The sequence below is a fragment of the Emys orbicularis genome, chromosome 2, assembly GCF_028017835.1.
Source record: "Emys orbicularis isolate rEmyOrb1 chromosome 2, rEmyOrb1.hap1, whole genome shotgun sequence".
In the NCBI taxonomy this organism is placed as follows: domain Eukaryota; kingdom Metazoa; phylum Chordata; order Testudines; family Emydidae; genus Emys; species Emys orbicularis.
The window spans coordinates 236,665,836-236,686,969 of NC_088684.1; the positions used below are offsets into that span (position 1 = coordinate 236,665,836).

At 39.3% G+C, this 21,134-nt stretch overlaps 1 protein-coding gene across 1 annotated transcript in view; it reads right to left on the reverse strand.

The window, feature by feature from the left end:
- The window catches only part of DNAH11 (dynein axonemal heavy chain 11), a 274,673-nt gene that overhangs the window by 191,565 nt on the left and 61,974 nt on the right, over nucleotides 1–21,134 (reverse strand). The window contains exons 15-27 of the mRNA XM_065398425.1: nucleotides 20,624–20,956; nucleotides 19,667–19,921; nucleotides 18,566–18,735; nucleotides 17,841–18,063; nucleotides 11,902–12,018; nucleotides 11,724–11,810; nucleotides 10,845–11,003; nucleotides 9,209–9,292; nucleotides 6,824–6,982; nucleotides 3,524–3,646; nucleotides 3,106–3,228; nucleotides 2,460–2,684; nucleotides 920–1,011 (exon numbers count right to left, since the gene is read on the reverse strand). Of these exons, the coding sequence (XP_065254497.1) occupies nucleotides 920–1,011; nucleotides 2,460–2,684; nucleotides 3,106–3,228; nucleotides 3,524–3,646; nucleotides 6,824–6,982; nucleotides 9,209–9,292; nucleotides 10,845–11,003; nucleotides 11,724–11,810; nucleotides 11,902–12,018; nucleotides 17,841–18,063; nucleotides 18,566–18,735; nucleotides 19,667–19,921; nucleotides 20,624–20,956 (2,150 nt within the window). The remainder of the gene's footprint in view (nucleotides 1–919; nucleotides 1,012–2,459; nucleotides 2,685–3,105; nucleotides 3,229–3,523; nucleotides 3,647–6,823; nucleotides 6,983–9,208; nucleotides 9,293–10,844; nucleotides 11,004–11,723; nucleotides 11,811–11,901; nucleotides 12,019–17,840; nucleotides 18,064–18,565; nucleotides 18,736–19,666; nucleotides 19,922–20,623; nucleotides 20,957–21,134) is intronic.

The following is a 21,134-nucleotide window of genomic DNA, read 5'->3' on the forward strand; positions in this document are numbered from 1 at the left end:
AAAAGCAGCCCACCTCTCCCACTGGCTTGTTATCAGTGCTAGCTGCAACAGTACCACCAGACCAGCAGCTAATCATTTTAGCTTCCCAAAATGCATCCCTATAATCAAAGCAAGCTTTCACTGCTCCCCCCAGACATACCTAGTGCCATGCTCCAGGAGGCTCTATGGTGGATACTGTCCACTATCTCTGACCCTAAGCATTATCACACACACACACACACACACACACAGAGCGAGAGCGCAAAAAGAAAAAAAATCTCCCAGCCCCTCAGATCCAACCAGAAAGAGATGGGTGGGGAGAAATTTAATCTAAAATTAAACTATTTAAAAACCAAATTGACAAAAAAATTGGTAAGTTTATATTATCTAAACCATCAATATTTAAAAAGTGCCTCAAATGGTAAGCTCTCTTTTTAAAGTGTCAGTGTCACCTGATGATGGGAAGAAACTATATATAAAGTATCAGCCACATAGCATAAGGAAGTGATTGGGATCTAAAGTAAGGGCTAGTCTACACTAAAAGCGCTACATCAGCACAGCTGCAACGATACAGCTGCTTCGCTGTAGCATTTCTGGTGAAGATGCTCTAAGCCAACAGGAGAGTGCTCTCCCATCAGCATAATTAATCCACCTCCATGAAAGGCGGAAACTCTGTCAGCAGGAGAGCGTCTCCTACAGGCAAAGCACTAGTTTGGACAGCGCTTAGGTCCCTGTAACTTGCATCGCTCATGGGGGTGGCTTTTTCACATCCCATAGCAAGGTAAGTTATATCGACTTAAGCCCTAAGTCTTCAAAAACAGTATGTTCTTGTCAACCTGCACAAAAGAGCAAACACAAAGGCCAGCCTCCCAGCACTCCTTTACTGATTGTTCCTGACCTACACGTTTGAACATATTCAAAATTATAGCTTCAATTTTACCTGTGTTGCAGACTTTCAAGTTTTTCATATAGATTTGGTTTGGTTGTTGCTTCTAGCACATTTTTTGTATTTGCTGTCTCAATCATTAATTCCTGTGCAAAAGTGAAGAGGTGTTAATTATAACATCTAAAATTCAAACCAAGATATTCCTTTTCATACCATTTGCTAAAATGAGTCAATAAAGGTGTGCAAGAGTTGGAGTGAATGGTACGAATTAGTTTATTTCTGGTTCCATTTTTTAATGGAAAAATAATAAGGAAAAGCCCACTATTTATTTCATTTTATAGCCTTTTAAATTGAAGGTAAAAGCATTAAATAAATGTAGAAATACACTACAAGTCAATTGTGCCCGTGGAAAGAAACTTCTGCTGCACTTTCATGATCACTTTCACGTGATCCCTTCCAACAAAAAGAGTGACAAAACAGTAGCAGAAAAGTATTAACTCCCATTATATTTCTTTGCTTGGACTGAAATATAAACGACCTGATTCTCCACTGCCTTGGATCTTATGTGGTCATTCACACCTATGCAAAAAGGCTGAGAAGTGAGCATAAAATTCTACAAAATCAGAATGGCAGTGTTTTACAACTCCTTTGCACTGGCCTAAATGACTACACGAGATCCAGGGCTACAGAGATTCAAGCCCAAAAGATTCCGATTTCAGTTAAATCAAGATGCCTCCATTAGATGAAAAAACAAATTCTAAAGGTCTTTTCCCACTACAACCAGGACTGAACTACTGGAAATATTTGAGATCATCCCCATACTATGGACTGGATTGTGTCCCTGCCTATATAACCATAAGATGGAGAAAACTCGTCACACCTTAGGTCTGGGTTTATAGGGAGAAACAGGTGCTGTATATCTGCTCTATTCCCACACCCAAACCAGTGGATGGGATCGGGCAGAGAGGGTCAGAGGTTGGGTGGAACATTAATTTCTTCCTCCATGCTTAAACATGTGGGTATTAATCTGATAAGGACCAGAAGCAGATCACTTCCCCCTAAAGCAGGGTGGAAGTCTATCTGAGACCTGGCCTGCATTCAAAATGTATACCAGCATAGCTATGTTGATCAGGGGTGTGAAAAAGATTACCCCCCGCATCATCAACAGAGCTTATGCTGACAAAACCTCAAGTGTGGCTCCAGCTATCCTGACTGAAGAAGGCTCCTGTCAGCCTACTGTTGTTCAGGGAGGTAGCATTCTTATGTGGGACAGAACTCCCCCTTCTGTATGCTTCATCTACACAAAGGGGCTATTTTGGCATAGAAGTTGTAGTGTAGACATAGCCTGAATCATGATTCTTCTCCCCTGTGCTGACCCTGGTGTGCTGCTCCTTACAACAGTGCAAAAAACCTTTATGCTGTTTGGTTTTCTTCTTATTCATTATTAATGAAGTCTAATTATCCACACTGTATAATTAAAATACCAATAATATTTTAAGACGTGTATTTAAGATAATGGACAATCTACTTTTCCTAAAAGAAGAAGACAAGAGGAACCATTTCACTACATTATGATAAATTATGTCTTACTAACTTTGAAGTCTGCATCAACTCCATCAAATCTTTTAGCGTCTTCAGGCAACTGGGTTCTGATATCATCAGAGCCAATGAAGATGCTTTCTAGATGAGACCATGTGCGTTGAACTTCCATCCAAATGAAAATAACGGAGTCTGCCACATTCAATGTCCTTTGCCAACTTGTGACTTGTTCAATGAAATATGCTACATACTTACTTTGCAGAATTGTTTGCAACTGAACCTAGAAAAAACAAAAGGAGAGCAGCAAAAAAGTGGTAATCAAAATAACTCATCAAGCACAGGAGCCATAGCTAAGAAAACTTTTACAAATTCTCTTGCAACTTATTATTATTGTATATCAGAGCAAAAGACATTATCTAGCCTTGCAAATGGACAACATATTATTAAATGATTTCAAAGAAACTCGGAAAATATAAGACCAAGGAGCTGTAATTTTGCTAACTCCTACACAGAGACAGGAATTTTCCTTAAGATATATATAGTTAAACAGCATACATATAATTTTATAGACTAACATCTGGGGAAAATAGGATTCACTGTAAATAAAAATTATAGAAAAAGTTGTGAGTTTAAACTATTAAAAATGCATCAGGAACAATGAGTATACATGTACTGGTAATATTAATATACCAAAGTCTTACCTGATTGTTCTCTAAAGTTTCAAAAAGCTGTTCATCAGATTTTAATAATGGAGTTCTGGTTCTGTAATGCTCTTCATAGCAGAACTCCATGGTAGCCCATGTTTGGCTGATCTCTGTAAGAATCTAGTTAAAAACAGTAACAGTAAAACTTTTATATATTTAAGTTTGATGCCTCAGGTTGCAAAATAAAATGGTTATATTTCAAAAAGCAGTATTTGTGAATACCCCACATGCAAAGCAATTAAACACTTTCATCTACTGCCACTGATCACATATCACATTCCAACTAGGTTACATGAAACTATTTGTGTCAGCCATAAATTTCTTTATGGCTAAGTTTTGTCCAGGTTCATGAGTAAATTAATATGAAGGATTGTCATGCCGAAGTATAACAGAAAGGGAAATGGGATTGACCCACCTTCTCAGTGCCCAGCTCTTTCACTGCTTTGTCAACAATGCTTCGGACTTCATCTTCCACCTTATGCAGCTGTAGTCCCAGCAAGTCTGCTAAGGTTGTGCCTTCAGTTATTGAAAATCTGACCTGTAAAATAAACAAAATCTTTGTACAAAATATGCCTTGTAATGTATCATTTGAAAACTAATACCTTGCTGGTCAATAGCATGATGAAATGTGTGTAGCAACATTATATGTAAAATTATGAACATAAGCTGAAATCATGACTGAAGTGTGTTTACCAGACAAGTCTGGGAAGTGGATAAACATGTTTCTCAAAGACAAAGGACAAGCTGACGCATCCAGCCAGGTGCCAAAGCTGTTGGGCCATCACCTTCAAGTGGCCATTCTTTGGCAAGGAAGGGAGGCCAGAGCAAAGAAATCTGCATCTTAGCAAACAACAGCATGGAATCTTTTTCACCACCAGACCCTTTGTCTCCATCCTTACAGTGGGAATTAACTTTATCTAGGGGTAACCTTCAGGAAAATGTATCGTTAAAAGGAGACAGAACTATAAGAGTGAGGGGCAAAACACCCCAAATTCTCTCTCCCTATCCATCTCTCACTCTTGCACCTAAGACGATAAAAGAAACAAGCCTGTGGGAGCAGATCATGGCCTGAGAATTTGGTCAGCAATGTTACCGGAAACGTGGTAAGAGATTTCAACTTGAGCCAAGTCTAGTTTGTTAAGTTTACTAGGAAGCATTTTATCTTCCCCTCTCTTGTAACCATTTCTGATTTTAATGCCTTATACTTGTACTCACTTAAAACCTATCTCCCTTGTAGCTAAATGAACTTGTTTTATTCTTTAACCAAAACTAATCTAGTGTTGTGAACTGTGTGAGTAACTCCATTTTGGGTAGCAAACTGTTGTATATTGATTCCCTTAGAGGAGCAACAAATTTAATATACTGGACTGCCCAGGAGAGGGCTGGACAGTGCAGAACACATGTTTTGGGGGGAAATCGTGGGATTGTATTGAGGTCACTCTGCAAGTGGTAATCAAGACTAGTGGAAACCAGTGCGTGACTGACATGTGGCTGCCAGGCTGCAGCTATGCACAGACACTCAGGTGTTACCTGCTTGCTGGAAGGCTGTCTTGTGAGCAGCCCAGGTGGGAGCTACAGCAGCAAAGCCTTGTGAGGCACCATAGTTCGCAGGGTAGGGGTGACACAGCCACTCACGAGTCTGGATTGCACCCTGGAATGTCATAGATACCCGCTGTGCTTTTGTATTGCTCCATCAACTGTACTGGAAATAAGATTATCCCATTTGGAGATACCTGTCCAACATGGACACACATTCCCTAGTGGAGTATGGCTGAAGCAGTCCATAGGCTTTTAATGTAAGGAACAGTGCTGCCCATAATCTCAAAAACTTCTCCTAATATAGATGTTAGGAAAATTAGAGATCTGTAAAGTCTAAGATTTAAGCCAGGCTTTTATGGTTTGTAAATGTGGTGCAATTCTCAATGTAGTACTATTTCAAGAAGTATAAAGAAACAGCACCTATGTTGAGGTTTCATAAAATCTGATTTAAGTGTCCTCAGGAACCAATATCCTTAGACAAGCCACAGCTATAATTCTCTCGTGGCTATTTTTACCATTGAACTCAGTGCATAGATACTGTTTGAGTGAACTGGCAGGAAACTGAGCAATCCTCAAGTCAATGGTAGTACTTTTAGTGCATAGATGCCAGCACATGAGTAAATCTTTTCAGGATTGGAGACAAAAGCTACATCTACACCACCCCACAGTTCAGAAGTGTGAATAGCAGTGAGTACCAATGTGCTGCGTTGGAACTCCCCGTGTGAATGCTGCAGGCATGAACTAAAAGCTTCCCTCATTTGTATTAGTGTAGACAAGACCTAAGAGGCAAAGTCAGACATGTTTGTGCAGCTTCCACTAAAACCAATGGAAGTTGCCTGCTTGCATCAAATACTCTGTAAATTATATTTTCCCTTCCCCATATTATCACCTCTCCTCCTCTTTTGGTAAGTCCATTTTTTTCATGAACTCTAAACCCTCTTTATTTAATATTCCAGTTGTCTTGATTTAGTCAAATCTGTCACCTCAAGCAAATCATACTTTGCCCTCATCATCTATGTTTCTAATTCAGAAGTCATGTCATGCATACTCAGAATTAGAGCTGATTGAAAAATTACTCCATTTAAACATTTTCCTCCAAAAATGGCCTCCTATTGAAGTTAAAAAAAATTGTGAAACAAATATTTAAATTTTTCAATTATTTTTGTTTTTCAGTGAAGTTAGAAATAAAAAAAAGTTAGCATCTTTTTTCAGTTTTCTATTTTTTCCTTTTTCAAAAAATTGCTGAAAATTCTATAAAAATTTGGGGAAAAAATCATGACAAATTACAATCCCCAACCCAAAAAGTTGGTCCATTTGAATCCTATGAAACAAAAACAATTTTGATTTTTTGTGTGTGAAATTCCTTTTTCAACCAGCTCTATTTCCAAACATTTATGTAAAATGAACAACCCTTTTCCTACACCAGCTTCCTTCTTTTTTGTCTTATCCAGCATCAGCCCCACAATCCAGCCTCCTGTTTTTTCAGCCTTTGCTATGAATAGTTGTGTGTGTCTTCAAAAAAATAAAATAAATAAATTTCACTTGCATCCCTCCCTCTCTCTAGCATTTTTCATTTAATCTGTGGCTCCATCACAACCTTGAAACATTTTATCCACATTATTATCTTGTTTTTAACAATAATTATTAGCGGTATTTTAATCCTGCCAGAATGCTCCAGGACACTGTTCCCATACTTATTCTGAGAGTTGGAAAGGCATCTTACGGCACCTCCCATCTTTGTTTTCTGGAGCTTCTCGAATGCAGCACTCAGCTGCTGCTTATTTGTATATATTTATAACAGCCTCAATCAGGATTGGACTCCACTGTACTGGACACGGTACACACAGAAAAGAGATCATCCCTTCCCGTAATCAAACCCTCCCTTCAAATCTAGTTGACAAACCTTCTACTTAGAGAGCCAGGTATGACCTCAGAAGATTGGATTTTTCTTTTGTTCTAGCACAAACTGTGAAGTCACTTCTCAACACAGAAGGAATCGAGGAATCCAAAACCCTCCTTTCTGCGCCAGCAGGATATGCTCTGACTGATCCCGGAGACCAATCATCTCCTTTCATTCCTTCATTCTTGGCACCACTAGCTTAATTATACACTGGATGCCACCAAGTACCACTATACTGATGGCTTGAGAAAACATTGTTTGTTGTTGGATACTTACACCTGTTGCATTCATGAGTTGGTGCCAGTGTCTCTCTCTTATTGCAGGATTCTGCAATTCTGTTACTGCCCTCAGTGATGTCATTAGGTTCTTCACTGTTAACTCCAGACCTATGTATACATCCCAGGAGCGAATTTCCTTGTCCAATGACCACACTTCCTAGGAAACAGGATAAAAATAATGGTCATGGTTACATGCTGCTATCATAGTCACCATTCATCTTCTTGATAGTGTAAAAAAAATGCATTTCCAAAACTTCTCTTCCTACTCTGGGGGGGGAAATTCTGTGCCAAAAAAAAATAAAAATTCTGCAACAAAAAGTTTAAATTCTGTGCACATTTTCAAATTCTGCATATTTTATTTGTCAAAATAACACAATATAATCACATCAGTTTCAATTATTTTTGGTCATTTATTTCAAAATACTTGTCAGCAAGTATGTCTGTAACAATACAGACAACAAAAAAAGATTCAGGAAATGTTTTTAAAATAGATTCGTTGCTAGGCATATTAATACAGAACTCTGAGTAATAATTCATTTAAACTACAATACAGAACCGTATTTCCTGCACCCCTCAGAAGCAGTGCAAAGGCTTGGGGGAGTCAGGGGTAATGGAGGAGCTGAATGAAAGGGAAGTAATTGCTGGGAAGGAGCCTGGGTGTGAACTTGGAGGGTTGTTGGGTATGAGTGGGAAAAGTATGGAACAGGGTTTTTTGGGGGGCGGGGAGGGATTGTTAGGGAGCTTCTCCCATGCAGTTCCTGGCTGACCTCTAGCCTCTCCCCAGGTGTCCCTGCACCCCCATGTGTCCTTGCACCCCCTGTCCACATGTCCCTCCACCCCCACTCAGACACCCACTCCCTCCATCCCTATGTGGTCCTGCACCCCCACCCCACTTATGGCCCTGCACCTCCACTCCCATTCATCCCCAGTCTGCCCTCCCCCACTAGCCCTTATGAGCCCTTGTGTGTGACCCCCACCCCCAGCAGCCCCACGCTTTCTGTCTCCCCATAGCCCCTGTCTCATGACCTGGCCCGACAGGTGCTGTGAAGAAGGCAGACTCTTTCTTTTCCCTAGCTGGCCGGGAGCTGCTGCTCTGGTCTATCGCCACAGCGCCCTCCGGTGGGAAAAAGGTGGAACTGCAGCAACTTTCCAGCAAAAGCTTTTTTCTGAGCAAAAAAAAAGTTTAAAATATGCGCAGCTCATTAATTATGTGCACACGCAGTGGTGCAGAATTCGCCCGGGAGTATCTTCTGTACATAAGTATGGGGGTCTTAATTATGACAAGATTATGGATGGTTTTAGTTGGGTTATTGGTCCATGTTGTTACTTTTATTGTTTTATTGAAAAGGTCTGTAGATTAACCTAGAGCTCTGGATAAACCAGTTTTAAATAAACTGAAATTAAATAAATGAATATATTTACACAGTGAATATAAAAAGATTCTGATTAAATCAGAACTCTCTCCTTTATTATGGCTCTTATGATCTTGGTCTAATATTTTTATAAGTTAGTTCATTGCATGTAAGAAGCTACTTCCAACAGACTGGCATAACTAGGGGGAAATCTTTGGTACATGCAGAGATGTGATGAATGTGACATACATGTAGTGTGTAGCAGTTGTCCGGATTAGAGGGACATTATTTATTTAAAACCATGGTTTAAAATTAAGAGAAATTCACAATGGGCCTGATTCTTCTGTCACTTACACCAATATAAGTCAGGAGTACCTCCACTGAAGTCAAATTAATTTGGTGTAAAACCAGTCTGGGGGGAGATCCATGCCCATAGAGACCTCTCTTTCACTTTTCCCCATGAACCACTGATGTACGAGATGATCCTGCCAATTCTCCTGGTACCTCAGTTCCTGTTTCTGATCCAATCTCCCCATGTTCTATACAACTATTGCCTTCTCCTTTGTACAACTCCCATCAGAAAACCATTATTAATATTTTAAGGGAAGAAGTTCCATGTTTTCAAAAGATATCCTTCCCTCTACAAGTGAAAGTCTCCAACAGACTTCTCAGTGCTCCTGGACTAGCAAAATCTGTCCAAATACAGAACAAACACCTGCAAATTCCACTGATCTCTGGACTAATGGCTTTCATCTGCAGAAGCCCTCACATAGAGCCCCATCTTCTTTATATTTTCTGACTGCCTCAATTCAGAAAAGTGACAGTGAGATTTTACCATATACACGCACAGCATGAGGAACCTAAGCCAGAAGGATAAAAAGGTTTAAAGAGAAAAAAAAAAAGAGTTCCAGAATGTTCAGTTTGGACAAAAGCAACAAATAAACTGAAACATCAGATAGTGGGTGGGGAAAGTGAAAAAGGGGTGGCAGGGAGACAGATAAATTGCAGCAATAGACAGCAATGGAACTTGCCTTGGCAAACCTTCTGAGCTCTGCATCCATCTGTTCCACATTAATCTGTCTCCACTGGGTTTTAGTCCAATCATCAATGTTGCTCTGAAACAGTAAGTACAGATAAAAGTGTCAACAACAGTCGGTGAAAACAAGCTTCTGCTATATAGTAGATAAATGGATATGATGGGTGGTTCTATCATCCAGTGGTAGACCAAGTTCTTGAAACAGTATCTCTACTTTTCAAGCCTGCACCACCACTGCCATCCCAAACTGTACCAGATAACCCATTGTCTTCAAGGCTAAAACATAAAACAGGAATTAAAGCCATTTCAAGTTTCAGTCTCTGATAATGCCAGTAGAACCATGTATGTATATACATTTATTATATACACATAGCACTGTATCTACATTTCTAGATATGATAGGATATACACACAGAGAGCCCTGAAATTGCCATGAACACTTACCACACCTGCCAAAAACAAACAAAAAAACCCACACCTATTCACCTATCCTTTACCATGTTAATGGGGAAAGAAAAACAACAGAACACTGACCGTCTGGTTTTAGGAAAAAAATATCCACTTTCTTGGAGTGAGTAGAATTTTACAAGGCTGACGTAACATGAAAGTATCTACTGAATGTAAGTGCTTCACATTTTCCCTCACTGGTTTTCTCTTTAACTTTACAACATAGCCTGTCAGATTTAATGCTGCTTTAATATACAGCATGGATACCACACAAAATACAATATGCAATGTGTTTAGTATAACATAACTCTGCCTTCTCCCTATTTTACTATCCATTGAGATGGCAAACAAAACGTATACCTTTGTGGTTAGGCTACATATCTTTTACTGCATAACTCATTCTGGACATGGTTTAAAATTTCTGCAACCACAGGTGAAATACCAAAAGGAAACAGGGTTGTAGATGAACCCAGCTTCCGGGGTCCCCTGCTAGACTATCAAAGTGTTTAGTATGTGAACTACAATAACTGTGCTACCGCCACTTTTGTCATTAACACATAGGGTGAAATCCCAGTGCCAATGAAATCCATGGAAATTTTGTTATTGCGTTCAATGGTGCCAGAATTTCACTGCTAGTGTGAAGGGTGCAGAGATCTGAAGGCAGAGCTAAGGCTGTTTTGGTATTTTAAACTCTTTCTTTCCATACTTTGCAATGCATATTTGTTTTAACTCTGCATTTCCTTTACCCTAACACTGAATTTTCTTGCTTTCTGCATTTTTGGTCTGTCTTTTTAAAAAAAGACCCCAAAACAAAACAAAAACAAAAACTTCTGTAACAATGTTTCTTTTTATTCCTTAGGTAACTGATATGTATTTACAATCTTCCCTTCAGTTCAAACCCAAAACTTTAGGTTTTTTGTTTTTGTTTTGTTTTTTAATGCGAGCATTTTGGAAGTAGTTAAAATTGAGAATAGCAATATTTGATCTTCATACTCTATTTATAAAAAGATGGTATATATATTTTTAAAAATTGAAAACAACAAAAAGTTCCCACATTTACAACTTAGCTTTTAAACTTCCTTTAGAATAAAACTATGAATGCTTCAAGGAACCCTTAAGATAGTGCATTTAGAATAGTTTCCAGAGCTATAATGTGCCTTTAAAAAACAAATAAAACCTCTTACTGTAACATAAATATTAATATCCCACACTTCCTTGAGCAACCGTATTTCTTTGCGACATTGTTTCATTTGTTTGTAATCTGGAACAACCACTTCAAAAAGATTTGCAGATTTCTGCATTTGTAACATTTCTTCTTCCAATGCCTCAAGCTCTCGATTTTCCTTGAAGAGGAAAAGAACACTCATGAATAGAATTATAAAATTGGTACAGGTAAGTTCAGAATGACAGTGAGATCAGTATATCAAAACAAAAGCCTGCAGCAAATATTGTAGAGATGTTACATGTTTCACTTTCAGTCTTTGATATTTCAAAGGACTACAAGGTCGTATACACATTTATATTCCATACGTATATACACAAAAACATAGGGACTACAATGTAGAATTTCACTTAATGTATCATTGTTTTTTTGATTTCTTGTAATAAATACACAAATTTTGCCCCTCTGAACAAGTCACTTTTCTCATTATCAGTATAAAGTTGTTCTGCGAACTGAGTAAAAATTTAAAAAAACCCTGAAATGGTACTATATATAAAAGCATCAGTGTGATGCACCTTTGTATGCATTTTGTACTATATGGTACAGTATGCTTGCATGTTCCTTCAAAAAGAATACATAGTACAAATTGCATTCAATAGTGCATCACACTAATACTTTTTAATGGAACATGCAAGTACACAGTAAAACTAAAAAACAAATGCAATATGTTTTTGGTAGTGGTTTTAAGAGCTACAGATAGAAATACAGCAGTTAAATCTCAAGCTCTATTGGTTCCATGTCAAATACAAAATGTGCAATTATTTTAATGCATAAACTGAAACTTTAATTTTATACTGAAAGATTTCTAGGAAAATGTGCATTTCTGTGATTTTCCCATTACCTTATCTAGAAGTACATACGGATTTTTTGCATCAAAGCAAAAGGGAGCTTCCACTCGAAATCTCTCTCTGAATTCTATCTGCTTCCCCTGACGAAAAGAAATACAGGCAATAAATTATGTCAATGATCTTATTCTCATCGGAAACATGTTAGAAAACTGAATTCAGAGTTTGGCTTACATCAAATGAAGCACATTTTTTCCTGATCAGTGTGACCTCAGAAGTCTGAAGAGGAGCCACTTCATGCTTTATAGACGCAGCAATTTTTTTGGTGGTATTCCATTTTTCAGGCAATTCCTGTTGAACAACGTAAAATTATCTCATAAGAGACCTTTAACATTTCACACAGCAGAATAGATCACTTAGAAGCCATCTATACAAACTGTTGGTATGACCCCAAATCTATCTAATATTCAGGGAACAATTAACTTTCATTATTATTTCACAACTCAGCTCTTTTGGACAAAGAAATTGCATAGGACATTTTAATAGTAAGTTAGATGTGGCAGGGTTTTTTCCTTGCAGTGGCTTGGTAGGATTGATTTTAATAGCTGCAGCACAATAAGACACACACTTTTCTGAAAATACAGAATAACTAAAATGTACTTCACTAGGCTATTCCATGCAGATTTAAGTATAATCACATAAAACCTAATCTATTAGGTACTGGGCACCTCTTGCACAGTGACTGGAGCAGTGAACTCTCATTGTCTCGACATATCAGAGATTCAGAGGCCATTCAGGGGCTATACTATTGTAATAGTGCAGTCAGGATCATGGAATCATAGAATATCAGGGTTGGAAGGGGCCTCAGGAGGTCATCTAGTCCAACCCCCTGCTCAAAGCAGGACCAATTCCCAACTAAATCATCCCAGCCAGGGATTTGTCAAGCCTGACCTTAAAAACCTCTAAGGAAGGAGATTCCACCACCTCCCTAGGTAACCCATTCCAGTGCTTCACCACCCTCCTAGTGAAAAAGTTTTTTCTAATATCCAACCTAGACCTCCCCCACTGTAACTTGAGACCATTGCTCCTTGTTCTGTCATCAGGTATCACTGAGAACAGTCTAGATCCAGTCTAGTCAGGATTAAGGCCCATTATGCTATACATACACAATCACACACGTGAAATCCCTGCCCTGAAAAATTAATCTAATTTGAAATATGGTGCAACAAATAGATAACAAGAAGCAGTAGATGTGGTATATCTTGACTTTAGTAAGGTTTTTGATGCTGTGTCACATGATGTTCTCATAAACAAACCAGGGAAATACAACCTAGATGGAGCTACTATAAGGTGGGTGCACAACTGGTTGGAAAAACCATTCCCAGAGAGTAATTATCAGTGGCTCACAGTCAAGCTGGAAGGGCAGATCAAGTGGGGTCCAACAGGGATCAGTTCCAGGTCCAGTTCTGTTCAATATCTTCATAAATGATTTAGATAATGGCCACTTACAAAGTTTGCGGACGATACCAAGATGGGAGGGATTGCCAGTGCTTTGGATTATAGGATTAAAATTCAGAATGATCTGGACAAACTAGACAAATGGTCTGAAGTAAGTAGGATGAAGTTCAATACGGACAAATGCAAAAGTACTCCACTTCAAAAGGAACAATCAGTTGCAAACATACAAAATGGAAAATGACTGCCTAGGAAGGAGTATTGTGGAACAGGATCTGGGGGTTGTAGTGGATCATAAGCTAAATACGAGTCAACAGTGTAACGCTATTGCAAAAAAAAAAAAAAGCAAACATTCTGGGATGTATTAGCATGAGTGTTGTAAGCAAGACATGAGAAGTAATTATTCTGCTCTACTCTACACTGATTAGGCCTCAACTGGAGTATTGTGTCCAGTTCTGGGCACCACATTTCAGGAAAGATGTGGACAAATTGGAAAAAGTCCAAAGAAGATCAATAAAAATGATTAAAGGTCTAGAAAACACGATCTATGAGGGAAGATTGAAAAAAATTGTGTTTGTTTAGTCTGGAGAAGAGAAAACTGAAGAGGGACATGATAACAGTTTCCGAGTACATAAAAAGGTTGTTACAAGGAGGAGGGAGAAAAATGGTTCTCTTTAACCTCTGAGGATAGGACAAGAAGCAACGAGCTTAAATTGCAGCAAGGGCGGTTTAGGTTGGACATTAGGAAAAACTTCCTGTCAGGGTGGTTAAGCGCTAGAATAAATTGCCTAGGAAGGTTGTGGAATCTCAGTCATTGGAGATTTTAAAGAGCAGGTTACACAAACACCTGTCAGGGATGATCTAGATAATACTTAGTCCTGCCTGGAGTGCAGGAGACTGGACTACAAGACCTCTCAAGGTCCCTTCCAGTCCTATGATTAAGTAAGCATAAGAAATTATTGGAGAGGAAGAGGATGAAGTTAACAAGAATAAGATCATATGATTACATATTTTTGCTGTGTGCACAACTTTGATGGTTCTTAGTCATTTGAAAGTTTTTTCCAGAAGTTATATCCATAAAAATCAGCAACCAAGTCAACAGTAGTTGGTTGATGACTTCTAGATATCACAACAAAAGATCTTGAGAAGTTTGATATGGAGAGGTGAGGGGTAGAGGGGGAGGGGAAGAGTATAACTAACAGTAATTTCCAGAAATGACTCAGTAAGATAATGCAATGATTTGGTAGTCTGTAATAAAAACATTGTAACTGTGATGCTGGAATCACTGGGTAAAGTGATTAAGTGTAGCTAAAACTCGTGCATTCAGCTGAAGCAAATAGGGGAAAGAACAATTAACTTCTGTAAATGCAATTAAGACAAGATTAAGTTCTTTTAAAATTAATAAGTTAATTTTCAGTTTTTCATGGAAGATCTACCCTTGAGGAAAATATGAGTTCCAGATTGCTAATTTTTCAAGTTAGTTCCTTCTAGGCAAGAGCTTCTTAGCAGAACAATGACACATTACCCTTTATAAGAAACACAGGCTATCTGTAGTTTGGCAGCCAGATCGAAGTGGAAAAGATAAACCCCACTCCAAAAAACAAGGACAGTGCTATGAAAGCTGGTCCTGGCCCTCTCATTGGTGGGAGGGAAATGAGCAAACAGGAGGTAGGCAGAGAAATGGCAGGCTCAACTTCCTGTGGCAAGCTCTCCTGGGAAGAAGATACAGCACACAGTGACATGAGCACCAATTGGCTATGGTAATAGCAGCAGGGACATACCAGCAGCGAATCAGCTCTGGGCTCAGGGACAAACCCAAGGCAGCCTAAGCATGTGGTTCTTCAAGCCTGCATTGCACTGCATGTAGGAATCAGACAGAGCTCAAAGGGAATGAGATGCTTCACTCCGTGACTGAGAGGCTGAAGCTGGCACAAAAGCTGGATAAGATATGGCAGCAGCTGGCAGCAGTTTTGTTTGTGCTGGGAGAGAGAGGGACAGATGAAAGCTGCTATAAAAAAGATCACACAGAAAGCTGCCTAGCCTCAGCAAGGAAGTGAAGGTAACCTTTGTCTGGGACTGACACATATACTACTGGGGGAATTCTGCACCAAAAAATTAAAAATTCTGCACACAATATAAAATTCTGCAAAATTCTGCATATTTTGTCAAAATAATACAATATAATCACTCTGGTTTCAATTATTTCGGTAATTTATTTAAACTACAATACAATGGATGGAGAATGAGAGTGGGGAACATTGGAGGAAATCCCCAAACCCGCTTGCCTAACAGTAATGTAACTAGGTTTGACCCTTTATTTCTAGTTATTAGTCAACAAATATATGCAGCCATGTGCTCAGTGTTACATCACAGGCAACTGAAGAGCAAGTGAGGGCTGGGGAATCAAACTAGGGTGACCAGACAGCAAGTGTGAAAAATCAGGACAGGGGTGGGGGGTAATAGGAGCCTACATAAGAAAAAGACCCAAAAATCAGAACTGTCCCTATAAAATCGGGACATCTGGTCACGCTAAAACAAACTCACAATTTATATTAGCTACTGACTATCTCCAGAAAGGTCAGTAGCAAACAGTTCATGGAGCATATACTGATAGGAAATTTTATCAGTCCAAAAATGTAGACCAGTTCTAATCATGAAAGCAACATAAGAATTTATAAGGCCGTACTGTCCTTTACATCACTCTGTCAATGTAAAGGAGCCTTAAAACTTTTACACCTGTTTTATACTCCTCAGGGAATTCACAAAGAAAATGGGAACAATTCACTAAGCAGGCAGGCTGCTAGATTCTGCTCTGCCTGAGGGGATAGTGCCTGTCCCACGCCTACCTCCCCAGTAACACCCCGAAGCCCTGCCTCTCCATGCCAAGCCTGCTGCAATAGCGAGTGACAGGGACAGAGTGTGTCCCTCTCTCTCTCTCTCTCTCTCTCTCTCTCACACACACACCCCTAACTGCACAGCCCCCCAATCTCGGGCAGTGATTTACATCTCTATTGGCTGCTCCAGGTGCCCAAACTAACCTGCCTGTGTTGCCAGGGAGGGGCATGTGACCGTTCTGATGGGGAAGCAAAGGGAAGCTGCAAGAAGTAATTTTTCTGCGGGGAAGCAAAGAAATCTACAGGGGACATGAATTCTGTGCACGTGCTGTGATGCAGAATTCCCCCAGGAATAGACACAGAGACATTGCTGATAAAGTTGACTGTTACTGATAAGTGTTTGGAATGCTTTCTAGATGAATTTCTGACTCCCCAATAGGCAGACAGAGGGGGTACGCACCCTAAGATGAGTCATGGGTGCTAAGAACTCACTAGTAACAAAGAGGTCCCCCTACTGCATTTCATAAATGCAAGTAAAAATAAATGTGACAAGCCAAATGGAGTTTTGGAAAACAGGATGTGTATTGCCTATGTATTAGCTGCTGATCTCACTATAAACCTCTACAAAAGTAACTTCTCTTTCCAAAAGGAGTTCACATGTTGTTCCAGACCATTTTAGAACTCAGAATTTTGTGCATGAAATGCTGTTTTTGCAATGAGATAAGAAATTTAAAATATTTTATGCAAATTCCTTTTTGTCTCAACCCCCCCACCCCCAAGAGAAATTTCAAATTTAAATTTCAAAGTTTTCTAGACAAGACTGAGATGTTGGTAGGAAGAGGGAAGCTCTTTGGAAAACTTGCCCTCAATAATAGGAATATTATAGCGAAGGCATCTGCCCTAGTTTGCAGTCTTGGAGTCTTTTCATACTCCTCAATGCTATTGGATGCCCAAATTAACATGGTGGCCTAAAGCACCAATTTCCATCAGCAATTGACCAGAAGATTGCACCTCATTCTATCAGCCTCAGACCTTGCTACAGTGACCCATGCATATATAACCCTTTTTTTTAATTTTTTTATTATATGGAGATATCCCTATCTCATAGAGCTGGAAGAGACCTTGAAAGGTCATTGAGTCCAGTCCCCTGCCTTCACAGCAAGACCAAGTACTATCCCTAACAGATTTTTGCCTCAGATCCCTAAATGGCCCCCTCAAGGATTGAACTCACAACCATGGGTTTAGCAGGCCAATGCTCAAACCACTGAGCTATCCCTTCCCCACTTGAATCTTGATTGTCTTTGAAGCCACACAACCAGAAAAAGTTCCAAATGGTACAAAATGCAATAGCCTATTTATCAACACAGACCATTATGAGCTCAGCACTCCACTGACTCCTCATAGAATCCACAGTTCAGTGCAAGGTTTCTGTCCTGATATTCCAAGTCTTTCATGGGATTGGCCCTAGCTGCCTGAGAAGCTCCTTCTCCAGCCGTGATCATAATAGCCATATTTCACTGGAACCATGAAAAGCCAGTTACTAGGGGGTGGCTTCCAAGTGCAGGAGACAGAACTTTCACAGGAGCTGGACCTAGTCTATGGAACTCTCAGTCTGAGGTGGCAAAAATGGACTATGGTCCTCACTCTGTTCAGAACTAATTGCAAAAAGTTCTCTGACTTGGTTTCCCCCTCAATAAGTTCTTCACACACAAAGAAAACAAATAATTTAAAATTTTAATAAGAGCTACTTTTCCTATGGCTGGGAAGAAAGTGACTGCAATTATAAATTTCTACATGATTGTGAAATGCTCAGACAGAATGGTGGGGGGGCCATATACATACATAAGTACAGAGTATTCTTTTTTATTTTTAATCCTACAATACCTCTAACTGGACATAAACTTGGTCTGACAACTTCTGTCCATAGCTTTCCAACAGTGTAATAGTCTCTTTTAGAGGTTCAAAGAGCTCATCAGTAGATGCCTGTCTGTCTCTCACAGCCAGGAGATGCCCCATGATTTCTACTAGTCGATTATCATCTCCTTCATTCACTTCTTTTTGGAGTCCAGTATCTGTCACTTTTATGAACTCTTCTAGGTCAGTCAGACTATCAAAGAGAAGAAAATAAGATTTCAACTCTGAAAACCTTTTTTTAAATGAATGTGATCCAATGTACAAGCTTTAAAATTAATTTCCATTATGATTACTTACCTTTTGCATTCAGAGTATCTTAAAACAGTTTTGGCCTGACTTTAAAAGGTGCTGAGCTCCTGCAGCTTAGATTGCCAGCAATGAGATTTGCCAGTGCTCAGCAGTTTTGAAAGTCAGGTCATTTACACCTAATTAAAAAAACACTGTTAAAAGTCTATCCCATTAGACACAAATATTTTAACACACCCAGCTTTAAGATTGCACATTAGCTGCACTAGCACAAATTCTGCCTGGATGTACAGCCTGTCAAACAAGTTTAAGGTAATAGGGTTGCACAGAGTGTAAATCGGAGCAAAATTCAGCTCACTGAAGCATTACATTATTTAATAGATATTAATGACTTAAGAAGAAAATAGCAAGTTAGAATTATTCTGAAAAAAAATAGGATGCATTTTTACCTGCCAATGACAAATCTCAAAAGATGTTCTTTGAACATCCAGCTCCATTTCTTAATAATATTTAACAAACTCATTTTGAAAGGTTTCATATCCACCTTAAACCAGCTTTCAAATGTTCTGAAGTCTTCAAACTTGCTCATCTGAATGTAAAGATTCTCATAGATGTCAATCTACAGCAGATAAAAGATTATATTACATACACAAACATATCATCAAATAATTACAACCCATACTTGATGGGGACCACATCCTGAAAAAAACTTTTCAAAACTCCCTCTTTTGGCCTTCAAACAACCCCCCAACCTCACCAACCTCATGATCAGGAGCAAGCTCCCCACAGACCAGGACACACCAACTTAGAGCAGCACTAGGTGCTTCCTGCCAGAACAACCGATGCAAAACTTGCAGACATATCTCCACTTCTACAATGATCAACACTCCCCCCCAAACACATCTTTCAAGATCCACGTGTCCTACATGTGCCTACAACATATAGTATACCTCATCCTGTGCATCAAATGCTCCAATAACTACTATGTGGGTGAAGCCAGACTATCACTACACTCTCGAATGAACTCACACAGAAAAATGATAAAGCCAAAAACACCATATCAATTGTAGGCGAACACTTTTCACAAAACAATCACTCCACATCTGATCTTTCAATACTCATCCTCAAAGGAAACCTGCACAATAAAAGGTGAGCCTGGGAACTTAAATTGATAATGCTGCCAGACACTAAAAATTATGGACTCAGAGACACTGGTTTTAAACTCACTACAACAATTTGTAACACACAACTGCCTGCTAACCCTTAGCAGCCCACTTCAAAACTCTTTTGCATAGCAATCTAACCCTTATTGCCCACTCCATTTCAAGTGGCCTCTTACAACATGCCTTACCCCTTATGCTTCATCTGTCCCAACTTGTATTTAGCTCAGACATGGATATCCTTCCCCAAACCTGAAAAACGCTGTGTAGCTCAGAAGCCTGTCCCTTCCACCAACAGACATTGGTCCAATAAAAGATATTACCTCACCTACCTTGTCTCACTCAAATATAAAGTAAGTTAAAGCTGCAAATGAATATCTGCTTGCTTGCCTGTTCTTTAAACTGCTCAGTAGTAGGCGGCTGTTCAGGCACTCCCTCATCGGCATGAGCTTCTATCTCTTCGGAAGTTAAAACATGACCATACAGCAGAAACTGCTTCATAAACTCAGCCCTGTCATCTACCCAGAGATAAGCGTAGGTGTCCAGAGAATTTCTGTAGTCCAGGGCTTTCCTGATTACATCTGCCACTCTGTCCATAATCTCCTGCCTGATCTCAGATAGATCTAACATGTTGTCCATATCGCTCTAGGCATGAAAAGAGAAGTAGTTATTTTACAGCTGTAAACCAACTATATTAAGTATTGTGTTAATATTAATACATAAATCATTAGCTAGTTTACACTTGCTATATGACTGCAAAACTCAGGAATCCCCATCACCACTGCCACCAAAAACTGCAAAGCTACATCTGTCAGGGATTGTGTAAGTATAGTTGGTCCAGCCTTAGTGCAAGGGGTTGGATTAGATAACCGTTTGAGGAGCCTTCCAGCCCTACATTTCAATGATTCCATAAACAAACAACCTGGGCAGCTCTCTATATTTCTGGATACTATGCCATATACAGAACTGAAAAAAACAAACAGTTATTTCAAAAGAGGAATGGAGATCTTCAGCAAGTTAGTTGAGGCTGAACATCTCAGGGAATTAATAGAATTCAAGTCTCCAGGTAGAGGATGTTGCCCTCCTCATCTCCACAACTGATTAAGCTTTGGTTAAAGAAAAGGTCACTTTGTGGACCTTCCCTGGACCTTTACATAGTTACTCGGGTACTGAGCTGCTGGGTAGCAGTCGTGACCTGAGCGCTGCCTTTGGGCCCAGCTTTGAGGCTTGTGGTCCCTCCCTCACAATGATGCATTAATTGTGGAGCTCAAATATTTTGCAATCCGCATTTATTTTAAATTAAATTAGATCCATTACTCCCATGTATATGGAGAAAGTATAAAATACCTGGTAATTTTCTACTTCCAAGTGTGCTGCTACTCTTTTCACCTGGGCAGACATTTTGAAAACATTGCTCAAAAGTTCTTCTACTAGGTCATAAAAGCCATCTCCAGCCTCTTTATCAAGTGAAGGTTTAAATTCAATCTCCGGGGCGCTAAGGATCATTTGTGCCTGAAAAAATGGAGCAGGCTTCAAACCCTTCTCTGTGTTCTCCAAGAAGATGTCTAAATTGTGCATTATTGTGTTAAAGAAACCATCAACTATAAAGTCGTCAATGTACTCTATATAAATCTTCCAAGAGTCTGAGGAGGAATCTGCTTTGAAGAGCTTTAAGTTTTCCTGGGAAAGAAAAAACAAGTTACAAAATGTTTTAATCATACAATTATCTAGTGCAAATGATTTGTCATTCAAAATATTTAACTGCTTCAATGCCATTTCATGTAGTAAGTACTAGGACAAAATAAGATTCCAGTGATACCCATTGTAACAAATATGGCCCTGATCCTAAAATCTGATC